Source organism: Protopterus annectens, chromosome 5.part0, assembly GCF_019279795.1.
Source record: "Protopterus annectens isolate FY-2018-M chromosome 5.part0, PAN1.0, whole genome shotgun sequence".
In the NCBI taxonomy this organism is placed as follows: Eukaryota; Metazoa; Chordata; order Ceratodontiformes; family Protopteridae; genus Protopterus; species Protopterus annectens.
In genome coordinates, this window is record NC_056735.1 from 287,723,168 (window position 1) to 287,736,757 (window position 13,590).

A 13,590-nucleotide genomic window follows, 5' to 3' on the forward strand; every position below is an offset into this window, starting at 1 on the left:
GTAAATAAACTAAATTAAAATGTGGACTGTTATAGTAAATGTATCAAAGTATTAAGAGTATTGGGGAGGCAATTACTTGTATGACTTTTTCACTTCCCTCAGTTTCAAACTTCATTTATTTTTCACTGAACAGCTAGTCAGTGTAATTTTAAATGGTAATTACAATGTACCTGGTACATTTCACAAATTAGACAGTGTTCAGGTCTCCTATGATTAATCACATGCACCTGCAGACTGCTAGTCTACAAGTAAAACAGTTGATAATTAAAAAAAAATGACTTTGCAGATGAATGAAAGAATCTTTGTAAATTTAATTTAGAACACAGTGTTCAAACATCTAATTATTAATTGCTTGCACCTGTAGGCTCCTTCTTTTCGATTGAAAGCCTTTTCTAATGGAAAAATTGCTAATGGCTTTTGGTACACTTGTGGGTTGACTTTGGTTTTCAGTGTACTTTGTGGGTTGGCATTTAAAGATCTGTAAGTAATGAAGAAACCAACACTTACGTATTATTACTAGGAGCCGTGATATTTTCTGGCTGTTTTTTTCACTTTCATTTTTTTTCTCATACATTACAACTCTTATCAGGCCTCCCAACCAGGCCCCTGACTTCTTTCTTCAGATAATAATGCTCAAAATATGCAAACCAGTGCCAAGGATGTATAACTGAAACCACTAACCCTGGCTAAAAGTATTATGAACTCTGCCCATTGTAATGTGGAAAGACTGGACCAACCTAAGCCACCAACTTTCTTTCATTAATACCAATCAGTCTACTCCTCTTTGTATCTGTGAGCCTTATCACTGGTATATTTTATATAAACTGTCATTCTTGTCAGGTTGCTTTCCTTCTTCCACCACAGTTTTTATCTCCTTTAGTGGTATCCAAATGTTAAGTCCTTCAGTAAATTCAGCATCCCTTTATGCACCTGATTTATGAAATTACCTAGCTTAGTATTACCTTTTTAAATCTCAGCTAGCATCTGCTCCTAGACAACCTTTGGTGTGTCACTAGGATCGTGTCTCCTACTATTTAAATTGAGGGGAGCAACTTCTTTCTCAAAATCTGCTATGCAGTTGATCAATTCTCCTAGCATTTAAGCAGCTGTAAAGCTAAAGGTCTGATTTTTTTAAAGTTTTGCCTGCTTTTGTCATGTATACTTGGCAAATTGTCTCTTACATACCTTCCCTTGAGGTATAGTGATCCAGGTGCAAATTTTATCCAGAATACAGCTTGCAGATTTGGGAGAAGCAAGGGGAAACAACAGTACAAAAAAAGATGTAATTCTGCTGACACGGTCTTGATTTGTTTAGAAAACCTCAGGTTTAATCTGTAACTTCTAAGGCAGACTGCAATATGTCATAGGTTTATAGATGGTTACTGGGCTGTTGACCCAAAGGTGTCAGTAATCCTAGCTGTGTATGCCCAATATAATACTAGCGAAACCCAATATAAAGGATCTTGCTTAAACTCAAGATCTTAGTTAGTAATGAGTGCCCATATCTAGGAGGGTCATAGGTGAAATCCCCGGCAGGAATTTATGATTTCCCATCCAGTCATCCAGGCTGCGCTTAAATAGGGTCATAGAGGGGCTTTGTTTGATGTGAACTAGTAGCTTATTCCAAAGAAGTGGCAGCCTCTGAGAGACATGTTTCTCCAGCAGGCCCTAGTTATGCCACAGGTCATTACATCCGAGTGACAGCTCCAGGTGCATCTGCAATTAACTCCTAATGACGCCTCTAGGCATCAAGTATTGCTTGTTCATATTTGCATCAATAATTTCAAAACCATGCTATGTACAAGGTTTTAAAAGATTTCATCTTAAAGCTTTCACAGTGGCAAACAACTGCATTAATATTTGACCTCTCTCTAGTGCAGGTAAATAGATATTAACTGTTGTTTTTATGATATTAATATATACAGATATAATTTTCACATTTTTCTAAATATCTCAACAACCAAGTAACACAGACAGAACTCCTTAGCCTCATTCGAAAGCTCAAAGCTAAACGAATAAAATGATGCTGACAATATGTGTGTAACTTGAGTGTTTGCTGAGATATTGTAAGTTGTTTACAAAATACTACATGTAATTGTTACTGTGTTTACTGTGACTTATACAAATTGGTTTAAGACCTAGAACCTAAAGACTACTACCACTATAAAATTATAAAAATAGTTTGTGCTGTAGAGTTTGCCATTTATACTTCTTTCATAACCACTATGGTTCCAGAGATATGAACATTTGTTTGAAATGTGAGGACATAATTTGATTCTGTCAAAAGGCTTAGGCCCCACCCATTGGAAGTTATAGTGCAAACTTTCTCAGCTTTCTCTCCATTGGAGTGAATGAGTTAAGGTCCCTGGAGTGGGTGACCCTTGTCCCATATTATTTGTAGATATGCAACATTTCTATTAAGTATGGATCCAAGATTGCTCTGTAGGCCAGGTGCTACTGAGTACAGTGACAGTGACTTCAGTCTGTCAGTGTATGACATGTGCTGGAGGTCCTGAATTTTCTTGGTTAGAAATCTCTGAGGTGTCTCAAGTTGCTGCAGGTGGCTGGTAAGGTACATGCCAAAGGCAGCATTGTACTCAATTATTGGCCTGCGGAAGGTTGAGTACAGGGGTGTTATGACCTCTTTCACTCTTTAGGCAATGCCGTTGCTAATGAGGTGTGAGACATAGATTGCCTTCCTTACTACAATAGACACATGGTCGTCAAAGTTTAGGCTACACTCAACTTACATTCTCAAGTCTGTCACTCCTAAGTTGTTACGTAGGTAATATTATTTATGTGATATCTGCAGGGATATGGATATCGTTTTTACCAAAGGGGATGATAATGCATTTTTTTGCATTGAGTTTGAGTCCATGGCTTTGGCACCAATCATTGTTTTGTGTAAGTCCCTCTTGAAGTATTTTGACATTGTTTGGGGATTCAGTGATTGCACCTAATTTGCAGTTGTCAGCAAACATAGTCAGCCACAAGCCCCTCTGTTTTGTCCTGAACTTCTGAGAAGTGTATTCCTAGCAGTAGGGGGCCTAGCACTGACCCCTGTGGACCCCCACTAGTGATAAGTCTGCTGGTTGAGGTAAAGTCCCAAACTCTGACTGAGTGTGATCTGTCGGTGATCCAGTTAGCAACCCATCTGACAACATAAGGGATGATATTCAACTGGGAGAGTTTATCAATAATGGCTGAATGTGAGATTGTGTCAAAGGCCTTGGCTAAGTCAAGATAGATTGTATGGAGAGATTTGCCTTTGTCTATGGCTCTGGTGATGTTTTCAAAGAAGTATACCAGGTGTAACAGGCATGACCTGCCTTTGACAAAACCAAACTGTGTCAGACCAAGGGTTTGGAGGTTACCTATATCCTTATTTATAACGTTAATGATGATTCATTCCATGACCTTACAGATAAGGCTGGATAAGCTTATGGGTGTGTAGTTCCCAGGGTCTGTTGCTGTACCCCCTTTATGAAGGGGGATGACGGTTGCTGTTTTCCAATCAGCAGGGACAAAACCAGTACTTAGGCTGTGGTTGAACAGAGTATCTAATGGAGTTGCTAACCATGTATTAGACCATTTAAAACACAGCCTGGGATGCCATCCAGTCCCACAGAGGCTGTGTTTTTGGCCTTGGAGAGAGCTTTAATGACTTACTCTTTGGAGACGTAAGGTGGGGGAGATGTAGAGGGAATGCTTTGTGGAATGTTTGGAGAGGATGCGGGGGTGAAAGGTTTGCCAAACCCATCAGCTAATAGGTAAGCTATTTTCACAGGATCAGTGTGTGTGATGCCATCCACAGTTAGTTCAGCACACGTCTGAGTCTTACCTTTTAGGTTGTATATATAGCTTAAGAATGTGTTATGGTTATCCTTAGCTATGGTTGCTAATTTTTTTTTAAGTTGTCTTTAAAGGATTATACAAGTTGTCTTATTTGTTTGCTCAAACAGAAGAAGGTGTTCATCCAGTGCTGGGACCTCTCTTTTTTTTATTCTTAGACAGCATCTTCTTGAACTAGGGTGGTGGTAGTGGTGGTTGCACTTGCTAAAGAAAGCCTTTATCATTTGAGCTTTATATTATCACAGAAAGTTAGTATGTATTCAGTTATTGGATTGTGTGCTGTCCCTTGCACTACCACTCCATGTCTATTGCTTGCATTTGGAAAAAAGAATACTGCATTACTATCGGAATTTCTCAGTGAGTTATCTTATTTTTGAACAGGTATTCTCAGCCTTTACATGAAGAAATAGCACTGCACAAGTATCTCAAACATCGTAACATTGTCCAATATCTTGGATCTGTCTCTGAAGATGGCTATATTAAAATCTTCATGGAGCAAGTACCAGGAGGTCAGTAAATCATAAAATAAAAAAAAAAAAAAACTATTCGATGACTCATTTGACAAACAGTTGTAAAACGAAACTAAATAAATAATTAAATCATAGCATTATATAATTAATTTCACAGAACCTTGTTAGGTAAGTCTTGCTTCAACATGTTGTATGGACTACTAATGTATGCATTCACATGCATTAATAGTTGATCAGTGTTGACTAGGTTAAAGGTATGTTTGCACAGTGCTTTTTGTTGTCATTTACATATCACTGAAAAGTCTGTTATTCACAAGCTTGAAAGATGTCGTTTATGTGATTTTTTTAGTTTTCTTTCCATCATTTATTAACCTATATAATAGTCTTTGTAGAAGACAGAACATGTCAACAAGCACATGCAGGGAGATCTCACAATGGTTCTTTTCTTTGCGAATCTCCTGTGGTCATTCCTTGTTGCACTGATAAAATGGTGTATTGCTTAGTGTTTAAAACTACTCTTTCAAATTAAATTGTGTAATACTGGTATGTGACTTCACCCTCTTACACTGACGGATGGGGAGCTAGAGGAAAAAAAGATGTTCTGAAAGAAGAAATGGGCAGTGAGGTCAGTCGAGAAACTGCAGCCAGAACTGAAAAAGCTGATGATGAAGAGAAGGAGTTATTATATAAACAGTAACAAACTAAGATAACGGAACTGGTAAATTAGAAAAAACAACACGTCACGAATGCAAGAACAGGTTTAATGGCCATCCAGAAAAAACAAACTGAGCGCTTTCACCCGCTAACATACGGGTTTCATCAGAGTTGAATAAATTCTATAAACAGCTGATTTATATACCCTAAACAATCAAGTAATTTGTGTATTCCTTTTAGTTGAACAATTAATTAATCAATTAAATTGGTTTTCTAAATATTCAATTTCATCTAAAACAACCGGACTTCTTAAAAAGACAAACTTTAAAATATTCACATAAAAATATAATTATATATAAAACACACACATACAATAACAGTCAGTTAGAAACCACTTACAAAAACTCTTATACAAAAAAAAAATACAAACTATTGAAACACTAGTGAATAATCATAATAATTTACTAATAAATAACTATCTATAACTGCTTAACCTGTGTTATAAAAACCTATTGTGCTTTGAAAATTGTAAGTTTCTATAATGTAATATAATAAATAATGTATTTATAAATAATAAATAAATATAAGTATAAATATTAATACTAAATTACTTATATAAATATAATAAATAAATACTTTGTAAAATTATGATTAATAACAAATTTGATTTTAGTGTGTTTAAAAATGTTTGTTGAATACTACCTCCTATTAAATATTATATGAATTTAATTTTAAGTGACTAACTATAGAGATGTTTTCGTTAATACCTGGCTTACTACATGCGTTTAACCTTAATTGCCAAAGGCATTCCTTGTGCTCTAATAAAGCATTGATGTCACCCTCTTTCTCCATGTTTTGAGGAATCCTATCAATGACAAAGAACAAAAATTTTTTGAAATCCTTACAATTTAAACTATGCGTATACAAAGAATTAGTTTCTTTCTTATTTTTGATGTCCCTGATATGCTCTCCTATCCTGTCTTTTAATTTTCTTATCGTCTTACCAATATAAAAAGCTTGGCAGGATAAGCATGTCGCGACGTAAATAACTAACTTGGTGTTACAATTTACATGTCCTGGACATCTAATACTTCTTTTGTAACCCTTTATGCTTAAATTCGTACCATCCATAATATATCTACACCACCTGCAGAATCCACACTTCCTCATTTTGGACTCCCTATACAGAGTTTCTTGTTCAAAGTAATTTTTTAGGTTTTTACCTCTACTGTACACTACAGTAGGAAAACTTCCCAAAACCTGTGTAGTTTCGGTCTCATTAAAGAACACCTTGTCCCATACTTCCCTCATAATACTTATAAAAGTGGGAGTGTAGTCACTGTATGGTAAAATCATTGATTTGAATTTATTAGTGTTTAAAGTTTTTGTTTTGTTTTGATTAACCATTCCGTATTTTAAAATGGGCTTGTAATCCAAATATCTTCTTGTAGTTATTTCCTTTCTAATATTTAGCAATAATTCGTATGGATAATCTCTTTCTACAAACATCTGGTGCAAATTATCTATTTCACTATTAAACTTGTCATCGTCAGTAATCATCCTAGACAATCTAATCATTTGTCCCTTGACTTGAGTACTGTGGCACAGAATGTACAAATGTACTGTTGGGCAATGAAATAAGTATTTTGCTGTGTATGTTGCAAAAACAATAGTAAATACATTTCTGCATTATAAAATTATACTAACCAGTTTGGGACTTTAGATTTGTTACCTTTTAAACTGATCTTGTGTACAAGACTGTTATTTAATGAAGAGACTGAGGACAAATTTGAAAGATGATAAAAATGTGTCTCATTGCTTTAAATTAATACAAGTGCCTTGCAGGTATATGACAAATTAATAAAGTTCCTTTCATTGCTATGAATTCAGCTGATAATGATCTATATATATGTGTTTGTTTATTTCCTTAAAGTTGCAAAGAAAATACAGAATATTTTATATTGATATTTTATTTCTTAATTAAAAGAGCACTTTAATTTAAAACTTTTGCAGTCTCTGAAAATTATATATATATATATATATATATATATATATAAATATATATAAAAAACAATTGAAAAACATTGAAATATCATCACAAAACAGGTAACAATAACTTAAGTCTTCAGCTATAAAAATGGACCAACATGCTTTATATAAAACAGTTTCACTTGAATTTATAACATAGAACCAAATACAAAACAGTGTTAACTTCATGTTGTCTAAACTATGATGAGATCATTAGATGATTCTATATACTATCCAGTATAGATTGCCAACTATTTATGAATAAACCTTTTGTCAACAGCTCTAATAGTAAATTAGCTTATGTAAAAACAGAACATCGATGCATAGACATAATGAAAAAGACATTTGTCACTTTACAACACAATAAAAGATGCACCATTATCCATTCCCATTTACCCATATCAGTTTTAGCTGCCTTATTTTACAGAGATTATGACTTAGTTTAAGCAGGCTTTTTGTCAGATCCACTGGAAGATGTTTCCAGTGTTGAAAAAACGGCAAAAAAGATAGGACTAACCATATGTACACACAGTAATTCTATTTTCCCCACTGCATTTGTTCTGAGAAAGAAGCCAAACATCCAAAAGTGCGCTTCAACCACCTGTGAATGTTGGTGCAATACCAAATTTGGTGAGCGTAACTTGTCGCCTCTTCCTGACAATGTCAGCATTAAGCATCCCTTGCCCATCCTCTTTTAAAGAGTTGTACTGAAGTGAGCTGCCATTTTTGTGACATTTTGGAAATAGAGTTGCATGCTAGTTCTAGCCAGTCTTTATACTTTAATAGCCCCAAACATAATGAGAGAGGACTATGTAACATTTAATTCCAAACTTACCATAACTCAACTAAATGCACTCTGGGATTATCTATCATGTTACTGTGTAACCATGCCAACTTAGGTATGTTATGTGCTATCCCTTTTTCACCTTTTGCAAAAAGTGAAAACACTCATACATCCCAAACCCCTTCTAGCTCTCTATGACTGATGTATGAATAACTGAGCATAGTTGCAAATATTGCCACCAAATGGATGTTAATGTAGGGAACCTTTGCTTTATACTACATGACTGGAGTACTTGACCAGCCTTAACATCCAAAATATCCTTTATATCTGATGCCCATCAATTCTACCAACAAAAAGGCTTACCCTCTTATTTTTATTTGGGAGCTTTTAGAAACTTTACCTACTTAACTGCCTTTCAAACCAAAAATGAGTTCCCGCCCAGATCACAGACCTTGTAAGAGGGGATATATCTTATGTCTGGGATATTCATAAACCTTAACATCTCATATTGAAGTCATACTGTTTATTTTCTTGCCTTGCCCTAATATAAAACATCCCATCACAGCCATACTATAACTGTGCAAATCCAGGACTCCAATGTTTCCCTAAAAATTTCCTACTACTGATTTGAGGTAGTTTGCTGTTTCACAAAAAATCAAGAATACATTTCTGTAATTTGTCGATATAAGATGAAAAATTAATTTGGGGAAGATGTCTTGAGAGGAACAGTATCTTAGGCAGAATGCACATTTTAATAGTTTGTATTTTGCTCCAGAAAGGAAGATTTAATCTTTGCCATCTCAAAAATACTGTTTCTCACTTCCTCCATAGTAAGTTTTATATGCTCCTTTATGATTCTACCTATCATGCCATTTATTAGTATCCCCAGATACCTTTCTTGACAAGCTGTTAGACAAGGGGGGTGCTTAACAAAGGTTTGATGTCTCTCTTCCTTGTAAGATGTTGTTGTTGTTGTTGTGTCTTTCGGCTTTTCCCGGTTAGGGGTCACCACAGCGGAACTTCGGTCCGCTAATGATTGGTAGTAGATTTTTACGTTCCAAGTTACCAGCTCTGACGCACAACCTTCAACGAAGGTACGCCCATTCACGCATGTTTCCACACAGAAGACGCTTTAGCTGAGAATTGAACAGGACAACGTCTTACTGTGAGGCGACAATGCTACCGCAGCACCACCACTGCAGTGCATAGGGTATAATTTAGCTAAATTAACTTTCAAACCCTTGAGTACTAAGAGTCCTTCTATTGCTGGAAACAGTGGTCTGACTTGACTCGATTGGTCATTAAGCCAGATTATACCATCAACTGCAAACAATACAGCTAGATGAAATAGCTGGTTGCCTTTCCCTATACTGATGTTTTCAAATTTTTATTGCAGAAATGTATCAACTACAGATACCGCGAGCTCAGTTAACAAAGGTGACAATAGACATCCTTGTTGCATACCTCTCTTTAATCTAATTGTTCATGATAGTGTACCCATAACTGGACTGTCGGGTTCTGAAAGAGAAGCTTACACCCATGAAGGTGTGTGGGAAGCCATAATGTTCTAACACCTGCCATAGGAAGGGCCATTCTGTCGAGCCAACCATTTTTTGAAAGTCCACTAATAAGGCTTCAGCCTTCAACTTATTTTGCTTACAGTACTTTTGTGTATTAAGCCACAGTCTAACTGCATCTGGCCATCCTTGTCTTCCCTTTAGAAACCTAAATGGTTGTTTTCAATCAATAAAGGAAGAACCTTTTGCGGTCTCCCTGGTAGGATTTTGGCAAAAATCTTAATGTCATTCTGCAGAAGAGAGATGGATCTTTAATTCTCAGCACTGTGAGGATTCTTTTTTTTTTTTTTTTTCGATTTAGAAGTCATGAACACATTAGCCTTCAATATTTCCTCTGGAAAGTTCCCCTCCTGAATCAAGTGCTGGTATATTTTTAACAGTGCCAGCCTTAACTGCTTCTTAAAAGTCTTTAAAAAAAGCAGTTGTAAAACCATAAAACCCTATGACTTTACCTGCTGTCAACATATCTATAGCATTTTAACTTTTAAATTTTAACAACAAATTCCTTGAGATTCTTAACTTTCATGCCCCTACTTGCTCAAAGAAAACCAAGGCAGTAGCTGCTCCTTGGCTTTCAAAAGAGACCAGGCTTAAAATTAATCTCAGAAATAAAGCTTGAGCTTTATGGCGAACTACTAAACTTCCACATGATCAAATTAAATACAGACAACTTAGGAATGAAACTAAAAAACACACACTACTTGACAAAAAACAATACTACCACAGGCTACAAATAGAAAATCAAAATCACCCTCAAAAGTTCTGGCAGGGTTAAATAATCTTCGCCACCCTGGTCACTCTAATACCCCTGTCCCAGATGCCTATATCGATAAACCACCAGAAGTAGTCTCTGACAGTTTTAACAGATTCTTTACTGAGACTATCCAAGCCCTAGCCAACCAACTGCCTCTTAGTTCTCATAGTCCAGGTAGCTCTACCCTTATAAATAAACCTTCTTTTAGCTTCCAACCTGTTGCTACATCATTTATCCGCACCTTAATCAGAAAACTAAAACCCACAACTCTCTCAGCTGACCAACTTCCAGCTGAATACCTGCAAATATCAGCCGACGCCATTGCCTACCCAGTGTCACTACTTATCAATCGCACTCTAACAGAAGCAAATATTCCTGATATCTGGAAAATATCCTCGTAATCCCTCTTCATAAAGGAGGCAGTTCTACAGAACTCTCCAATTACAGGCCTATTGCTATACTCTCTCCTCTAGCAAAGATTATGGAAAAATGTATTCAAAAACAGTTTATGCAACACCTAATTAACAACCACCTAATGGCAGATACCCAGCATGGCTTCAGACCTCACCATAGCACTACTTCAGCCCTACTTGTCTTCTCCAACACCATAAATCTCCACCGCAATAATAACCTTATTTCCTCAGCTCTATTTTTGGATCTGTCCAAAGCATTCGATATGGTGGATCACCAACTGTTAATCAATACCCTACAATCTCTTTGTCTAGATCCTAAAGCCCTACAATGGTTTAATTCATACCTAAGTGGTAGAAAACAGGCCGTGCTATGGCAGACCAAACTCTCCACCCTGTTACCTAACACCCTGGGTGTACCACAAGGATCTATATTAGACCCATTGTTATTCTCTATCTTCATCAATGATTTGAACACTGTCATTCCTAAAGTCAGCTGTATCCAATATGCAGATGATTCCACACTAATTTTCTCAGGAACATCTCCTACAGAGTTACAGTTAACTACCCAGTCTCCCTTTAACACAATAGAAAACTGGCTCTCAAATCGTTGCCTGATACTGAATCCCAAAAAGACTAAAATGCTGTTATTCCTTCCAACACAAAGGTCTAGCGGCATTAACCTTACAGTCAAAGCAAAGGATGGCACAATAATTTTGCCAGACCATTCCACAAAACTACTAAGTGTCACCATCGACAATAATTTAAAATTTGACCTACATGTCAATCAATTGATCAAAACCATCAATAAAAACCTAGGTTAATTGTATAGAATAAAAAGCTTTCTGACTCCCCCAGCTAAAGTTGCCATTGCTCGATCTTATCTTCTCTCTACTCTCCTGTACGCATCCCCTCTTCTCCATAATACTAGTAAGACTGTCCTGAATAAAATCACAATCTGTTACAATCACATCGCCAGGTTTGCTACTGGATTTCCTTTCAGGACACATCACTGCATTAACCTATCTTGGCTTGGATGGCTCCAACTACCTAGTCTAATACTGTATAACCAACTAGTTATGACACACAAAATGTTATACAATCCTGAAAACACCCCTGCACTCAAAAACCTGGTTACTATTTATAACAACCCTAGATCACTGCGTTCTTCCAGTAGACTCCTTATCCAGACATGTAAATCTAATAACTTAGCCGGTGACTCTCTCTTTACTAACTCTGTAGGCAGAAAATGGAACCTACTACCTCCTGAGATTACCTCACTCTCTTCTCTAGGTCAGTTCAAAGCTAAACTCAAACTACACCTGGGGTCAAATCGGACTTGCTACTGTATCAAGCCTGGCTAATTCTTTCTCTAGATTTTGTATAGATGCTATGTGTATGGATTGTCTTGATATTCTTCTGTAAATATACTATTAATGTCTAAATGTTTCTTCACCAAATATTTCATTACGCTGTTCGAGATATGTGACATGTAATGATGTTTTTGAGATATGTAATGATGTTTTTTTACTTTGGGAGCTTTTCTCCCCGGGCCTCCGCTGAAAATGGACATATATCCAGTCGGACTATCCCGGTTAACAAATGTAAAATAAATAAAAATAAATAAAATCCTCCACCTCTTGCAGCGTGATTGGCTTTTTCAGAAAAGTGACCATATTGTCTTGTATTTTAGGTACCCCCAGCCAAGATAACATTTCACTCTAACTTTTCTTGAGGAAACCCTGAGTCCCAACTGTTTTGGCATATTTGTTGGCTATAATATGTGCTGTTTATTGAGGATATGTACTCAGTACATCCTCCCTGTTCTTAAGAGCCAAGACAAACATCTCCTGTGCTCCCTGTTTGCAGTTTGTTGCTAAGACCTTCAGAGATGTGATACCTTTATCCCAGTAGAAAGCTTCGTTCTTTCCCTTCTTTCCGAGATGTATTGATATTGCAACTGTCTACATTCTGATTTTGTCTGCTTTATTTCCTACTGCATATGATCCTCTTTACGTCTGCTAGCTTTGTAACTAATTTCTAGATGCTTCAGTCTTGCATCAGTCTCTTAACCTATTGTCTTTCGCTCATGACAGATGCTGCCTGAGATACCAGAATATTTTTTGTACTCCTTTTTGAAATCAGCCCACCTCTCAAATACTGACCTCTGTCCATTTTGAATTCTTTTTCATTATAGGGCATGTTTATTGTCTAGAAAGGACAAGTTATCCTTCCCATTAACAATAGCAGATCCATAGCCCAATGTCTGACAAGTGTAACCCCATATTGACTACTCAGTACTGCCACCAACATGGAATGACCAGACATTCCATCCGGGTAAATGACAGTATCCTGTACCATATGCATGAAAGCTGTGTTGATAAACCAATAATCAGTTCTACTGGTGTGTCTCAGTGCTGTGTAGGAGTAATCCTGAACTGCAGATTGTAAAACTCTCAATACATCCAGAAGTTAACATTCTTCAATTAAACGACTAAGTTCTTTCCTTCAGTTGGAAATGTAGCACTGCCTGCAAGCATCCTATCTACTGAGTGATCTAATGCAACATTAAAATTGCCGCAAACCAACAGCTTATGGTGGCTGTTATAGCATTCTTGTAATGTTTTTAAAAGTTCTTTTAATGGTAATGAGTTATCTTTGTTTGTGTCATAGAAATTCCCTATCATGGCTAATCCCCATGGGGTTTGTAGTTAGTACAGTCCATCTACCTAGAGCATTTTTTACAGATTTTAGGAACGTCCTCCCTAATGACTGATAAGTCACCACAGCTACCCATGTCTGAGGGAGTGAGGTACAAGAAAAGACCTCATCCCCTTTCCATCTTCTGTAAACCTTCTGCTCATTCTTCCTCTTAAGTTTTGTCTGTTGAAGCAAAATGATCATGGCATTTGCTCTACTAATCCTGTTCAGAATGAAATTTGCTTTAAGTGCTATAGAAATCCCTTTGACAGTCCATGAGGTGCATTTTGTATCTGTCAGCTGATTAGTTGTCACTAATTCAAGGCTAGTCTTGGTGCGTGAACTTCCCTGGTATTTGTGC

General features: G+C 36.6%; 1 protein-coding gene across 1 annotated transcript in view; it reads left to right on the forward strand.

Moving 5' to 3' along the window:
- MAP3K15 (mitogen-activated protein kinase kinase kinase 15) overlaps positions 1-13,590 on the forward strand; it is a 1,833,462-nt gene that overhangs the window by 1,212,152 nt on the left and 607,720 nt on the right. The window contains exon 16 of the mRNA XM_044072272.1: positions 4,234-4,361. Within this exon, the coding sequence (XP_043928207.1) occupies positions 4,234-4,361 (128 nt within the window). The remainder of the gene's footprint in view (positions 1-4,233; positions 4,362-13,590) is intronic.